The sequence below is a fragment of the Vespa crabro genome, chromosome 2, assembly GCF_910589235.1.
Source record: "Vespa crabro chromosome 2, iyVesCrab1.2, whole genome shotgun sequence".
In the NCBI taxonomy this organism is placed as follows: domain Eukaryota; kingdom Metazoa; phylum Arthropoda; class Insecta; order Hymenoptera; family Vespidae; genus Vespa; species Vespa crabro.
In genome coordinates, this window is record NC_060956.1 from 10,151,304 (window position 1) to 10,167,464 (window position 16,161).

A 16,161-nucleotide genomic window follows, 5' to 3' on the forward strand; every position below is an offset into this window, starting at 1 on the left:
ATAAAAGTTAATAAGCCGACGGGGCTGAGTTTGTTGATCCTGAGAAAATTGCAGGAGACCAACACGCTCCTAGCAGCTCCTTCCTACCCAACGTTTTATGTTCCTGTCCTATTCGACGTTACAACTAAAGCACTCCTTCGTACCTTTTACCCCGACTCTCTTCGTACACCCCCTCCATTTCACCCCCTGTCATCTCTTTGCTTGTCTATATATGAAAACAGCCCTTCGTACGTCTTCCTTCTCATTTTTTGTCTCTCTCTTCCTTTCTCTCATTCTCTCTCTCTCTTTCTCTCTCTCTCTCTCTCTCTCTCTCTCTCTTTTTCTCTCTCTTTATCTCTTCTTCTTATTCTTGGTAGCTTACAGACCACTCAAGACATATATTTCTTGCAACAACGCATGATTATGCTCGTATGTTTCAAAAAGGAAGAACCACGTAAAACGATGCAAAAGCACCGTTAGAAGGGCCGAGTGGCGTCTTCTCTTAGGAGCGAATAAGAAGAAGACATACCTTCTATATACGTACTATATACGTATTATATATGTACGCGTTAAACTCGCGATGGCGAGTAGGTACGTAAACGAACGAAGCTAATGCGCTTCTCTAGTAAGTATACTTCCTTCGTAGGACGACGTTAATACGCGCAAAGCTTTCTCACCAAGGTGAATGGATATCACCATTCTAGTTGGTGCCTATCCTAAACGCAAAACGCGATCTTTCGAAAGCATCAACCAAGTCCCAGAATTAACGTACCTGTTTTCTCGCGTTTCTTATATTTTATCAAATTATTAATAACATTCGTACATTTCAGATCATGTGATTAATTTAAACCGTTTTTAATAACGACTGCAAAAAATTCTTTTCATGTTGTAAAATTAATTGAAGGTATCATAAAAGAAATAATTTATGCCAGAATATAATTATTTATAAGATTACGAGTATCTCATTTACAAAATAACTTATTTTGTAATCCATTGATAATTATATTTACAAACATGATTAATTTATAAATGTTTTATATATCTGTTTTGATAAGCAACGCATTGGTATACTTAACAAAAATATCTGTCTTGCGTATCATAAAAACTTAAATTCAAACGCAATAATTACATATCATTTTATACGTTTTAAAACGATAATATATGACGCGAAAATACTTATATCTATCGACACGATAAAATAAACATGACTAACTGATAAGCGAACGGGTGAAGATCATAACCCAGAAGATTAAAATTAATTCGAAATGTTTCCTTCGAATAGAAAAGATAAGGAGAATAAAATAAATTCTCCAAGTCCTACGATTTACATATATCAATCAAACGAACTATTTAATATTGTAAATTAGAAATAAATTGTAATTTGTCTAATTCATTTCTTCCTAATTTATTAATTCTTCTAATTTATTACGAGTTTAGCATCACATGTCATTCTTACAAATATATTGAATATCAGAAAACTTGTTTCAAATTAAAAAATAAAACCAATCCGTACATAATTTATTTTTTAGTTTTTATTTATTATTTATACTATCTAATGTTTATACTATATAACGTTAATTATATTAATTATATTTATATGATGATCATCGAATCATGAAATTATATAATTTTATTCGTTTCGTTCGATTTTATCAAAAACAATAATTGTAATTTAATAATAAAATTTATTATTATTATGAACGAAGGTGATAAAAAAAATCTTATTTGTCAATCTCATCGAAGATGTGAATATGTTAGAATCCGACGGAAAGTCTATAAAAATTCATTAGCTTCACGAAGAGAGTCAGAGTACACAGAAATATTCATTACTTTTATGGATGTCGCACGAAAAAAAAACGGAAGAAAGTGGAATATCGAATATTCGAAAAAGACAATCTTTTCCCTATAGAATAATTCTAAATGTTGCAACACTTTCCGATGCAACCTCTCACATATTCATTTTTTTCCATCGCAACACGAGTTTCGCATTTCCCTCTCTCCTTCTTTTCTACCTTTTTAATCCCACAAGTTTTAATCCCCTTTGAGAAGTAACTCCACGTGAAAATGTATCATCGTTTGGATCTGCCTATAAAGAAGAGAAAGATAAAAAAAAGAAAAAGAAAATACCAATTCTTTAGTATCTTAAAAAACGAAGTAGTAAAGATAAAAAAAAAATTGAGACGACACTTTTGATATCCTAAGAGAATATGAATCTTCGAAAAATGTTATTAAAATGTTAATAAAAAGCGATCAGTTAAACGTCATACAATGTAAAGACATTTATTTATTCTATATTTATTATACAAGAAGAAATATCCTATGAAGCATTAGAGGATATATTTCCTCGAGTCGTCTTAAGAAAAGCTACTTACAATGGAACAGAGAGCGCTGAGGAGCGCATTACAAGCAAGTGCTGTGAAACTCGTTAAATACAAAACTATTTTGGAGGATATACTAGACAGGACGAAGGAGTTGGGGCTAGCTTGCCTGGCTCCTTCCTTTCCTTCTTAGATATTACTTTTCCGGATTTTCATGCTTGACAATCTTCAAAAGAGAAAATATAGTGTATATGCCGTAACAAGTGAAAGGCAGAAAACGTGAGATACAAAATTCATAAAAACCGACAGGAAAAAAATACGAAGCTTTCTAAAATCCTCAACGATTTTCGGACCCCATCGTTTTCGACCTTCTATATACGTACGTATATACATACATACATATGTATGTACCTCGATTCAAATCGTTCATCCGTCAAAAAAAAAGAAACAAAAAGGAAAAAAACGAGAAAGAATACACTGGAACAATGAGAAGTTAGAATATAAATGAGATAAAAAAAATATTTCTCAACTTTATTTCTAGGAAATTCGAGGAAAAACCAAACTATTCGAGAGTGATCATGTTCTGCTTGCAATTTAAAAATATTCCCATGTGAAAATCGAGGAATATGAATCAACGAATTCAATCCATTCGAACGAATGAAAGTACATAGCTACACAGTAGCAATTTTGAGACAGTACCTGTAGGACTTGTTAAGAGTTAATAGTAGAACATGTATACGTATACACACATTCGTAAAGTTAATTGAATACAAACATATTCAAAGAAATTTTATACAGTATACCTTTATAAAGAAATAAAAAAATAAAAAAAAGAGAAATAGAAAGAACTAGAAGGAATGTTAGGAGAAGCAACAAAGAAGAAGAAAGATCGTGAGGAAACGAGGAAACTGTTAGGGAAAGCACGAAAGCATAAAAGAGAGAGAGAGAGAGAGAGAGAGAGAGAGAGAGAGAGAGAGAGAAGGTTGCCGAGAGAGCAGAGACGCATGACTCCCACGGGAAATTTAGGTGCGACCTCCATGTATCACCGAATCTACCGTAAGTAGCTACGTAACGGACGTATGTAGTATATATACCATCTACGGATATTCCACGTGCGTAGAAACATAAATGTATGCGTGCCAAACATGAAGCGTCCAACATTGTGTCGTACATTTTTCTCTTATCGCTACTGAATACTTTCTGTTTTTCTTGAACACATGTTACTCCTATAGATAAGTATATTTATTCATGTTTCGATAATACTAATGAACTTTTCAATTAGAATATAAATACTACGATTACAGTGATCAATATTTAAATTAAAAAACTACAGAAAAGAACGACAACGTCGAAACAACAGCTTTAAAATATATTTCGAAACGTTATAGATTTGAAATTTGCAAAGTTATAAAATACCCATGTGTTGATAAATCTCAATAAAATTTTGACATAAAATTTATATGTGTATTTTGTTTTTTTCCGTATCATAATTAATAAATATAAAATTATGTCAATTCTTTTTTTAATTTGTTCCGATTTTATCAAAATAGATAGGTAATTTTGGAACACACTATTAAGTTATGGTGAACAATAAGATTAAAAAAGATAACGATTCTTTATTTCTAATGATTATTTCATTAATTCTTGAAAAAATCAAGCGAAACACACGTGACCGAACGAAAAAAGAAAAAGAAATACCATCGTTAAGAGCCTAATACAATTTCAATGCACGATACGTATTTACGAGGGGCCTTTTCAACTCGAAACAAAAAAATCACCAATGCAGCTACAAAAGCTACTTAACACGGAAAATAATCAAACGTTTTCACTTTTAATTACTTTATTATCAGGCCGGGGTATTCGATTAGCATTGCTGTAATCCGTGAGATTATCCAGGAGGTAAAATCCCGACAGTTATTATTATTATTATTATTATTATTATTATTATTATTATTATTATTATTATTATTATTTATTTTTCACCTAAAAAAACATGAGGAACCAAAAAAATGAAATGGAAAGAGGAAAAAAGAACTTGATAAATTTATCGTCAAACTGTCGCATTCCTATCTATATGTAAATGTCATAATTAACGTTGGGATGTAAACGACCATTAAACTTAATTATGATTAACATTATAAAAATAAAAAGAGAGAAACACATAAAAAGAAAAAAAATTAAGTAAAAATATTCGATGCAGCGTGTCACGAGAAAATTAGCGAGCGAGCGAGTGGTTCGTTTATCGTTAAAATAAAAACGATATCAAAATCGATCCAATCAGAAAAAGACGCTTGACGGCAATGATTTCGCGTTAAACGACGTTCGTTTCGAACGAAGTTTTTCGAAAATTTTCGCTGGATTCAATTACATCTTTTGTAAGCTAATTCAAACTATCATACTGAGGTAATAAAAAGAAAAAAGAAAAGAAAATAGATAAAGGTCGAGAGGAGAATCCAAGTGAAAATATAAAAGTTATTCGAGTTATGTGAAATCTCATCGCCTATTTTTTTCTCTTTCTCTTTCTCTCTTTCTCTCTTTTTCTTTTTCACATTGAACTCACGGTGAGAAAATCAGATAAAGGGGCTGATAGCAATAAAATCGATGCTCCGGATCTGCTTCAGTTTGTAATTGAATCAAATTAATCACCCTCGTCGACCTTCAGTCTGCTCTCTCCCATCTTCTTCGTCCTCGGCTTTACTCCCTCCTTCTCCCATTGCTCTCTCTTTCTCTCTATCTCTCTTTCTCACGCGCGCCCGTTACCATCCCCAATTAATAGCAGAAGGTTCCACGTTTCGTCGGAACTTTATAAAACGAATCCAGTTACGGAGGACCGTTTGTCAGAAGCTCAAAGCCACTAGAAAGCTTTACCCTCATTCGGAAATGATTCTAGCGCGTGTTCTTCTTCTTCTTTTTCTTCTTCTCCTTCTTTTTCTTTTCTCTTCTTCTGCTTTTTCTTTCTACTCTTCTTTTCTTCTTATTGTTCATCTTTCATCCTTCTTTCCTGTGTTTACTATACAATATACGAATCGAAACGTTGACGAAAAATTAATAATTACCAAAATTATATCGTGTAAATATTTTTGTAAAATATAATAGTACGTTAATTAAACCGATCGTAAAGTGTCGCTATTATCTATATTTAAAAATTTTCAACCAATGGGCTCAGAGATTTTTCCTCGTTATCAAACGCCCATGATAAATCGTGAAAAATGTTGGCACGTGTCCTTAGTTAAAATACTGAGGTTTTAGATGAGAAAGTGCGTCTAGTGATGCGATATCTCGTGAAAATCAATTTCCACGTTGAATCATGACATATGAGTCTCTAAAACAAAGATGCATACGTATCTGTATGCAAGAGTATGTATAGCAATTCGTATCATAGCAACCACGTAAAAAGTTTTTTTAAGTCAAGAACCGATCAATCTAAAGAATACGAAATCGTTAAACGATTTATTATCTTAAGCTTACTCTACATAAACTATTAAGTGGAAAATCTGCTGTCGATCACGATTAAATCTCATTTTTCGTAACTATAAAGCAACATCAAATCGGCATATAATAAGTTTATCATATGTTTTACAAAGAAATTTATTCTTTTTGATATAAGATCCGTCATTTAAAGGCTACATTTCTTAACAATAAATACCTTCCTTCATGGATCTTAGATCTTAACATAACTCGACGAAAAATAATGAGATGAACAATAAATGGACGTTTTATTACTTAAAAAGCTACAACAGTTAAAAACGATATAGTTGAGAGAGAGAGTGTGTGTGAGAGAGAGAGAGAGAGGGGTGGGGAGAAATAGCAAGGTATACCAAAATTTAGAACAGATTCAAAATCGATCTACAATCCAATACATTTAGATGAAATTATGGAAACACAAAAAATTTCTAAATTGTAAGTTAATATTACTATGTATGTTTACATTACCTCTTTTAATAGAGCATAATACATCTAAATATAAAAAACGTTTGTAGAAAAACAGATGAACACAACTATTTAACTAAAAATGACTTCGAGGAAGCTATTACCATATACAGTAGTAGAATGTGGTTCATCTATTGGATATTTACGCTGTCTTTCACATCGACTATACTAAATGGTTTCCACGTGATGTCCTACGTCTTCTACAGCATTACACCGAAGCACTGGTGCTCGATTCCAGTGTTGGAGGAAGCGAATTGGACGCCCGAGCAAATACGAGCTGTATCCAGTCCCAGGTGGTTGATAATCCGTACTAATGCCAATAGGATCGAATTAGATATATATCTCATACTGATTCACAATCGAGAAAGAAAAAGGGAAGGTGGGAGAGAGGAGGAAGAGAGGGTTGGACAAAACAACACGAGGAACGACGTATTCATTAAACTTGACAAATTGCATCGTGATGGGAACGTAGTGGTATCGATCACAATGCCGAGCCCAGCCCTCTTTTATTCTTACTATCGTTGTACGTACAAAATTTTGCGACGTCCATAGAATGATAAATGATGCCTCGTGCTAGAAACGAACGATCGACGATGTAAAACACAAGATACGTCTGGGCATAATTCTATATCCGCGCTACCATAAGCGTAAATAAATTATCACGTGTGTATGAATGATTGAATGAACGTATGTATGTGTCTACCTGTATATCGAATCGTACAAGAAAAAACTGCCAAAGTATCGCTGAGTTATACATCGGTCGAATCTTTTTTTTCAATCTTTTTTTTCTAGTCCAGACGAATTCTCCAATTGCGAGTATTACAATTGGGATTACGAAGAATTACGACAAATGGGTTATGACAGTGCTTTAGAAAAGATAAAAACCTATAAAAAACCTGAAACCATTCTTTGCGAACATTATAATTATGAAATAGAATATGAGAATTCATCTTTCGTGCCGGAGGTACGATATCAAAATGATAAGATTAGAGATCAATTAAAAATCACTTTTTCGTCGATTATAAATTCTTACCCGTTCATAAGCTACACAACTTTCCTTATAGTGGAATATGATCTGTAGCCGTTTAGCGATGAAAGCTACGGTTCAAACTGCAGTATCTATCGGCAAATTTGTCGGTGCGTTTGTCTTTGGAGTGTTAGCTGATAAGTATGGTAGAAGGATAACCTTTCTCCTTTCTTGTTTGATATATATTATCACTGGACCAGCCATTGCCTGGACACATTCGTATCTGATCATGTTGATCTGTAGAGTTGGTCTCGGAATAGCTGGAATCGGCGTCTACCAAGCAGCTTATTCGATACGTAAGGTCACACAAATTATCATATGTGTTATTTATATATATATATATATATATATATATATATATATTATATATAATATATATACTATCTTATCTAACTTAACTGCCTTAAATATTTGTTGTAAGTTTCTTTACTTTTTTGTTAAGGTAATTTCTTTGAAAATATCAATTATTTATTTAAATGAAATTTGAAACTCGTTAAAAAAAGATTAGAGGAAAAAACTTTGTTGATCTTGAAATATATCATATATACACATAATAATACATTATATCTCGCTATTGATGATTGATGATCAATGATCAATAAAATGTATCCTTTCTTTATCTTTATGTTAAAGTAATAGAAATAAGTCCACCGAAGATGCGTTCCACATTAGGCGTGATGTTCAATGAGAGTTACCCACTTGGAATGATTCTGATTGCCATCATTGCATATTATGTCAGAGAATGGAGATTATTGCAAATATATATTTCTATGCCGTCGCTCATTCTGATTTTGCATATGTTAGCTATGCCGGAAAGTCCAAGATGGCTTTATTATTCAAATCACAAAAACAGTGCTTGGAAAATGATGAAAGAAATAGTAACACCTGAGAAACAAAAAATGATGTACGTTATCGAACTAATCGATCGATAGTAAAACGTGTTTTATTGAATTTCTTCAATTGTATCCTTTCTTATCTTTCTTTTTCAGTGCTGAAAGACGAATAAGCATGGAATATAAACAGGAAAAAACTTCTCGTTATAAACAGTGGAAAACAAATCTTCAGAACATAAAACACACTCAGATAAGTGTGAGATTAATTTTATGTTGGTTCATTTGGTGTTCTACGTCTTTGGGGTATTACGTATTATCGATAACCTCTGGCCATTTGAAGATAGACCCATACCTTTACACTGGACTTTCCGGTAAATTTATATTTTTCTCGGAAAGTCTTCGATATTCATTTCTACTCATAACTGATATTCATTATTGCAGGTATAGTTGAAGGACTCAGTTATATCATAGTTGTACCTATGTTACAAATAATTGGTAGACGGAATACATCATTCATTTTACTTCTATGTTCATCCATGTCATTTACGATTCTTCTCTTTATATCAGAGAACATGAAAAATACCAAAATGTTCATCGCTCTTTTTGGTAGACTTTGCGTTAGCAGCGTGTTCGTCGCTGTGATAGTTCATTGCAGTGAACTTTTCCCAACTATTATGAGAAACATAGCTATTGGAACCAGTTCTACGTGGGCACACATTGGTAGTACATTAGCACCATACCTTGTGGATTATTTTGTAAGTTAATAAAAAAGATTTTTGCCAAAATATGATGGTCTTTTGAAGCTTGAAAAACACAAAGAAACGCGTTGTTAAGTTTTTATTAACACAATTAAATATCTACATCGTTTGTAATAAGAATGTCGCGTTTGTATTAAGAATTTTTATTTAGTACTAATACGAAAGTATACTATCTATCATATTACTTATCATATACTATCATAATTTTGTTACGGCAAAGGTATTTTCTATATATTAAAAAATATTTTTTCCCCTGCAAGCCTTTCAAACCTCATTTATATGATTCAGAATAGATACAGATATAAAATAGTTAGGAGGTACTTTGGTTTCAAGTATACGACTACATATAATTTGGCTGAAGAAATATTTCATGTAATGTCATTTATCGTGGCAGTTGAGAAATTAAATTTTGTATATATATATGCAAAAAGAGGCTTACATTGTATGTATGCGCACGTACATGTGTATATTATATATACATACTTGATTTATATACTTCCTCTTCGTAATGTCTGTTAAAATATCGAAAATCAGTTAAATAAATTTCCATAAGTTATTTTTCAACATGATTATAAGTTCTACTAATTAGTACCAGTACAGTACGATCTCCATATACCACTTCTGCAGCAAAATAAATGGGACAATCCCCGAAAAAGCTTATCTAGACTTTCCAAAATTCATTGATAATCCAAATTGTATTATGCTATTTAGTTAATCTATCTAAAAACTTTATATATTACTATATATTATATTTATATATTACGCGAAAACATGTATATAAAAAATGTAACATAGAAGTTATAATTCACATAATCGTTATTGCATAACTTCTGATATTAATTTTTAGAAAAGAAATTTATCTCTACTCTGTAACAAATGCTCTTTTTATAATTATTATATCCCTTTCCGCTAAGTAAATATTTTCATCATAAAATGCAATATCATATATAATAGACTAAAAACCAAAAAAATGGGATGTTTAAGATACAGAAAATTTTAAATATAATTTCATTATAATTACAGGTTATTTATGGATGGTGGGTACCAAACTCGATCTGTGGCTTAACAACGTTTATCAGTGCCTTGTCTACACAGGTATTTCCAGAAACTAAAGACTTAAAGTTATATGATACTATGGATGACTTTTTTTCAAGATGTAAAGCCAATCCCAAAGAACAAATATCTTTTAAAAATAGTATAATATACACTCTACTTATAAAATTGAATATTGTCAAAAAGCCTACCTCTACGATGACCACTTAAGAAAAATGAAAAGCAATTCCATGATACATTTGTCCACTTCGTATAGAATACATGCTTTCAATGTCCCCTCGAAATTTTTTGAGCTATATGTATGTACAGCTTAAAATTTATGAAAATATGTACTATAATGTTTTATAATCCATGAAGAAAAATAATACGGAATGCAGGAATATACATTAATATTCCCTTTTAACTTTCATACAATAAAGCACTTCTACAATTTAACAGCTTAACAATGAAAAGTGTATAAAGTTAAAGCCTTTCTTAATTTAAATTATTTTTCCTCATTAATTATAAATTCTTATAGTACGTATGCCTTAAAAAGGAATTCTATTTTTCTTCTATATTAATTTAGGTTTATCTACATATTGTTTTCCATGATGAATAATGGTTGCAAAAGTTCCTGCAACCATAGCACCCCAAAATAACATATAAAGCAAAACTTCTGTAGTATATCGAGAGGGAAGAATTATATGTGCGACAAGCATTGATGATGCAACCAACAAAACTAATGGGAATGTAGCGTATCGCCAATTTCGTTCAGATTCCAAGGGACATTGAATCAAAGTACATTCGCCATCTTGCACGATATAGCGACCTAAGAATAGCTCCAGTGAATCCTGTAGAAATATATAAATTAATATTAATATTAAACCGACAATATAGAATGAATTACGCACCTGTCGATAACCATCGGCAAAGTTATTTTTATAGTATCTTGTTAATGAATTTATACCATCTCTAAATGCACCCAATTTTGTACGTTTACCGGTTCGTGTAAAATCCGTTTTTAATGCACCTGTACCAGAATATTGTATACTTACAATATCCGCATTATCAGCCCATACCTAAAATAATAAACCAATAGTTTTCTATTTCTAATGTATGATTTTATATTTTATACCTGCTTAAAAAGATTTTCAAAAGAAGGATGATCTTCAATCTTCCGTAGTACTTCCAACTTCGTTAATACTTCATTCAAAACTCTTTTCGCTAACATACTTTGAACAACGTTAGTACGATCAAGACAGTCGATACAATTTGTACGGAAAACACCATCTTGCACAGAAAGCAGTAGTCCGTCTCTTGTGAGAAGAAAATAACTCATTTGTTCCTGATCGTGAGCTAATCGGTCCATCAAAATGTTTAATCGATCCCATCTTAATCTTCTACATTCCGCATGAAAATCGAAAGCCTCATATCGTACGTTTTGATTATTAATTCTCTGAACAACATCATGATATGCTTTTTCTAATATAGCTTCTGGTCCATGGTGGTCGATCTGTAAAATGATATATATTTCTTTAGATGAAAATGATACACATAAATTTAATATCATTTAACTTACCAAATTTACTAAAATTTGTTTTCCATAATGGAAAATCTGAGAATCAAAATGCCTAGCACAAGCAGTCTGATGATCTTCATGAACACTTAACTGGGGCTTAGGTTTATATTTCAAATTTGGAGCTTGGTACCAAAACAAAGGTATGGAACCCCGCGTTTGTACAAAAGAACTACGATATCCATTTACTTCGATTAACTGTTCTGTTTCTACATAATTAGAAACATTTCCAGTAGAGTCTATACCACGCGAAAAAAGTCTTGTACCAGCACGATGTATACTGCGCCTTGAAACTATACCCCAATTGAATGCAATACTATTGACAACAACAGTGTTCAAAGATATAACTATTGATATTGAATGTCAAGAAATATATTAATCAAATCAATATTCAGAATATTAATCAAATCAATATTTCATAATAATTATAGACAATGAAATTAATGTAAAAAAGATTACTACTACATTTAAAAAATGTAAATCTTAAAAAGGATACATCCATGTATAATGGGCAGGCAAAATTTGTATAACTCGATCCTTGCTGTTAAATCTTGCAAAAGGTAAGCATTCCATACAAATCGAAGGTCTGCTCTATCATAAAGTGTCATCTAAATAAAATCGTAGATACATTAATACAAATTTCAAATACATAGACACAAACTATTGGAATATCCATGTAGTAGTACCAACCTGTAGAAATTCAGGTGTGGTATTATGAAGCCTTTGGATAGTGTGACTGAGATCGTATGTATAACTAAAGTAAAAGTAAGGTGTATTTAAAACAGATTTAACCATTTCTAAATATGTGGCATTATTCTGTACTTGTTTTTCACTCAAATGTAAAGACGATCTTGAATATGGTATCACATCTGTGGAAACAATTTTATAAATTTGTTGACCTGCTATTGTTCCAATCATTAGCGCATCTGTAATTACTATGAGATAACGACACGCTAAGAGACGGATAGATCCTACTATGCCCCATATTTTTCTACGACTCGCAGTAGGTGGTATTAGGCTGGCTGTACCAACTAAGAACAGAAAGAAATTTATCTAATAACATAATTTTAAGTAATACAATATGTAAAATCTAACTTACCTTGAGTATAAACTTGTTGACTTACTCTATCGACTACAAGTAATACTTTAATACCAGCTGGCTCAACATAAAATTTCTCTGGTGTAGCATATCTAAAAGAAATGAAATATGGATAAGTTTTTATATACAGATAAGCTTAAAGATGATACCTTGTATAAGAATTTAAGAAATTTAACAAAATTATATTAAGATCGAAATACTTACAAATATAAGTTATCATACAGATCAGTACTTAACTTCATATTGCGTGAAATGTGTAGTGCTAAATTATAAATTTATGCAAATCTCGGAAAAAAGATCGTTAAATAAAATGAATTATAATCGTGTTGTAACTCGTAATCAATTACACAAATAAAACTATAAGAATAGTAACAGAAATACGCCTAAAAAACGTATTGACAATTTATTGGAAATTTATTGTCAATTTAATTTTGCAACTAACATTATTTGTCAAAATTACAACACAATGACCACTGTAGTTAGGTTACGGTTGATTTTCTTACGCAGAACTATCTCGATGCACTGATGTCTTTCGTGATTGGCTAATGTTAAAGTGCTTACTCAATCCGTGAATGTAAAATGAAATATTTAATAATTGCAGTTTTGTAAAAAAATGTTCAAATAATTAAAAATATTATAATTATAGTTATAATATTATAATTACACGGCTAAACGTTTTAAATCTATGAACGATTATATATTATATTAAAATCTCTTATTTCTGATAATTAAAATTGAAAATTCACGTATAAAAATATATTTTTCACAACAAAATTTATGAATATTTCACCTAATTCTATAATTTAAGATTTCTACTACTATAAAATATTACGATACAGACATTAACTTGATTTTGATGAAAACAGGAATTTAGTTGGCTTCCAATCTTAAACTAAAAAAATAGTTGGTGCATTTGCATAAACAGTATATCTGATAAGAATAGTCTATTTTTATAAAATTTAGCAAAATACATGGAATATATACATTTTATACGTAATATAAGATTGTACTATTTATAGCAATACACAAAAAATCTACATTCTTATTGGCCAGATAGAAATAATTGAACTCCAGCGTCCTTGTTTAATTTGCTATCCAGTGCATTATTGGAGTGATTGAACGTCATTGCTTGATCAAACATACATGATAGTATTTCCACCATTTTTTGTAGGAATATTTTCATCGAACTTTATCAATAAAATTGAATAATTACGTAGTAGAACTACCAATTTAATTTGTTAAGGACTGAATAAGGTAAGCTTTTTATATTTTTATTGTAATTATTGTTTTAAAAATATTACAAATCTGATAATTCTCATGAATTTCTTTTATCATTAATATACCCTACATTTAACCTTTGCTCATAAGATCATTTATAATGTAATATTTAATTATCACGTTTTTCTCTTTTTATAATCTAACTACTTGCTTGAATAAATTTTATTATTTACCTAATCAAATTTATCATTATGCAAACTTGCTGTAAATAATTAATTTTAAGTTTATTTACTTAAAGTCTTAAATTATAAATATTCCATAATTTTATTAATTTATGATATATTATAGATTCACATTTATTTTTTTAACTAGTTGTTTTTCTATAATAAATCTATATATTAGTTAACTTCTATTAAAAATATAAACTTTTTCATGATTTCAGATGGAGCCGATAAATGTCGTTGTAACTGGGGCTGCTGGCCAAATTGCTTATTCTTTATTATATCACATTTCATCCGGATCAATTTTTGGTCCAGAACAACCAATTAATCTTAAATTATTAGATATTCCACCAATGATGAAAGTTTTAGATGGAGTAATTATGGAACTTGAGGATTTGGCGCTTCCTCTTATTAGAGGTAAATCAACTAAATTATAATTTTCTTTAATAACTATTTTCTTATTTTCCAGAACATTACTATTATTATATTCTTATTAAAGTTAAATACTTTATAGACAGTTAACATATTACATAATAAAAAATGTTATATATAATATAATATATTATATACAATGTAATACTTTAATATATTGATACTAATCATTTTTTACTATTACTCAACAAGTTAAATATATGAACAAGAAAGCAGACTTGAACTTGGCTGTATAATGGAAAATTACTTTCTTCTTAGAGGTTTAAAAAAATGTAAAACAATAAATATAAAGTTAATAAGAATACAATTAAATATAATGCTATAAACAATTTGGTTTACAGAAATTGTACCAACAACTGATCCAGTTGTAGCTTTCAATGACGTAGCAGCTGCTTTCTTAGTTGGCTCCATGCCACGAAAAGAAGGAATGGAACGCAAAGATCTTTTAGCTGCCAATGTTGAGATTTTCAAGGTACAAGGTGAAGCTCTAAACAAATACGCACGTAAAGATGTAAAAGTGTTGGTTGTTGGAAATCCAGCTAATACAAATGCCCTTATATGTGCACATTACGCAACATCTATTCCAAAAGAAAATTTCTCAGCTATGACTAGATTAGATCAAAATCGAGCACAAGCTGCTTTATCAATTCGATTAGGTGTTCAGGTAAACTAAGATTCCTAACAGAGATATTATTTTTTTTAATCTACAATGAATATATTTCAACAGTCTTGATTCTACAATCTATAGGTTGATAAAGTAAAAAATGTTATTATTTGGGGTAATCATAGCTCAACACAATATCCTGATGCAACGCATGCTACTGTAGACTTCGGGGAGTCTTCTAAAAGTGTACCATCTGTAATAAATGATAACGATTGGTTAGATACTACTTTTGTAGAAACGATTCAAAAACGCGGTGCTGCTGTCATTGCAGCAAGAAAAATGTCATCTGCCATGTCAGCAGCTAAGGCTGCAGCAGATCATATGAAAGATTGGTGGGTAGGAACGAAACCAGGTGAATGGGTGAGCATGGGTGTTGTTTCAGATGGAAGCTATGGTATAGCAAAAAACATTGTTTTCTCTTTTCCTGTTACCATAAAAGATAAACAATACAAGATTGTCCAAGTACGTATTACTTATATAATCTTTCAATCATTGTAACTGCAATTTTCTATTATATTAAGCACATTCTACATTATATTACTTTTTAAAAATTGATTGCACCTTTTAATTGAAATAAAAATTATTTATTACTTTGCAGGGACTTCCAATGAGTGAATTTGCTCAATATAAACTAAAAATCACAGCCCGGGAATTGGAAGAGGAGTACAAAGAAGCAAATAACATCCTTCAGAATTGACTAGAATCTGGAGAAGATTATACTTTGGAAAAGAAACCATCTATACCAGCGAAGTTATAAGAAATACCTAATTTGTTGTATATAGATAATATATAAGGAGATATGGGAATAATTATATTTCTTATTGTTAAAGAATGATAATTTACCATTGAGGGAATCAATATTACAAATATCAGTAAAAATTATGAAAATAAAAATTCAAATTTGACTTGATAATCATTGTTTTAAATATTACTTTACATTTATAGAGAAACTTTTTCTATGTAATGTAAGCCACCAGATTTAATCGAGCATAATAAAATTGAATTATTGAAAAATGTTTCTGGAAGTTTTACTATACAATTATATTTATAATACTTGGAAGCTAGTAATAATTC

The 16,161-nt window shown here is 30.6% G+C and overlaps 3 protein-coding genes across 8 annotated transcripts; 2 read left to right on the forward strand and 1 right to left on the reverse strand.

Moving 5' to 3' along the window:
* The first annotated feature begins 6,589 nt into the window (after positions 1-6,589).
* LOC124422090 (solute carrier family 22 member 6-like) lies at positions 6,590-10,121 on the forward strand. 5 transcript variants are annotated; one of them, XM_046958053.1, is made up of 7 exons: positions 6,590-6,750; positions 7,020-7,191; positions 7,292-7,550; positions 7,888-8,158; positions 8,244-8,458; positions 8,529-8,842; positions 9,869-10,121. In XM_046958053.1, exons 2-7 carry the CDS (start codon positions 7,078-7,080, stop codon positions 10,106-10,108), a joined length of 1,413 nt encoding a protein of 470 aa, XP_046814009.1. In that variant the 5' UTR covers positions 6,590-6,750; positions 7,020-7,077; the 3' UTR covers positions 10,109-10,121. The 5 variants fall into 5 exon arrangements, with proteins under 5 accessions (XP_046814009.1, XP_046814011.1, XP_046814007.1 ...); XM_046958055.1 differs by lacking the exon at positions 6,590-6,750 and adding an exon at positions 6,772-6,874; XM_046958051.1 differs by lacking the exon at positions 6,590-6,750 and adding an exon at positions 6,776-6,914.
* A 315-nt stretch (positions 10,122-10,436) lies between these two features.
* LOC124422088 (phosphatidylinositol-3-phosphatase SAC1) lies at positions 10,437-13,309 on the reverse strand. 2 transcript variants are annotated; one of them, XM_046958047.1, is made up of 8 exons: positions 12,757-13,309; positions 12,553-12,644; positions 12,144-12,484; positions 11,950-12,061; positions 11,457-11,800; positions 11,013-11,390; positions 10,789-10,956; positions 10,437-10,728 (listed from the first exon to the last, which is right to left on the reverse strand). In XM_046958047.1, the coding sequence occupies exons 1-8, from the start codon at positions 12,792-12,794 to the stop codon at positions 10,450-10,452; spliced, it is 1,752 nt and encodes a 583-aa protein (XP_046814003.1). In that variant the 5' UTR covers positions 12,795-13,309; the 3' UTR covers positions 10,437-10,449. The 2 variants fall into 2 exon arrangements, with proteins under 2 accessions (XP_046814003.1, XP_046814004.1); XM_046958048.1 differs by lacking the exon at positions 12,757-13,309 and having other exon boundaries at positions 12,144-12,322; positions 12,390-12,484.
* A 239-nt stretch (positions 13,310-13,548) lies between these two features.
* LOC124422091 (malate dehydrogenase, cytoplasmic) lies at positions 13,549-16,101 on the forward strand. The gene is made up of 5 exons (XM_046958056.1): positions 13,549-13,806; positions 14,213-14,408; positions 14,765-15,087; positions 15,172-15,549; positions 15,686-16,101. The coding sequence occupies exons 2-5, from the start codon at positions 14,213-14,215 to the stop codon at positions 15,782-15,784; spliced, it is 996 nt and encodes a 331-aa protein (XP_046814012.1). The 5' UTR covers positions 13,549-13,806; the 3' UTR covers positions 15,785-16,101.
* The last annotated feature ends 60 nt before the right edge of the window (positions 16,102-16,161 follow it).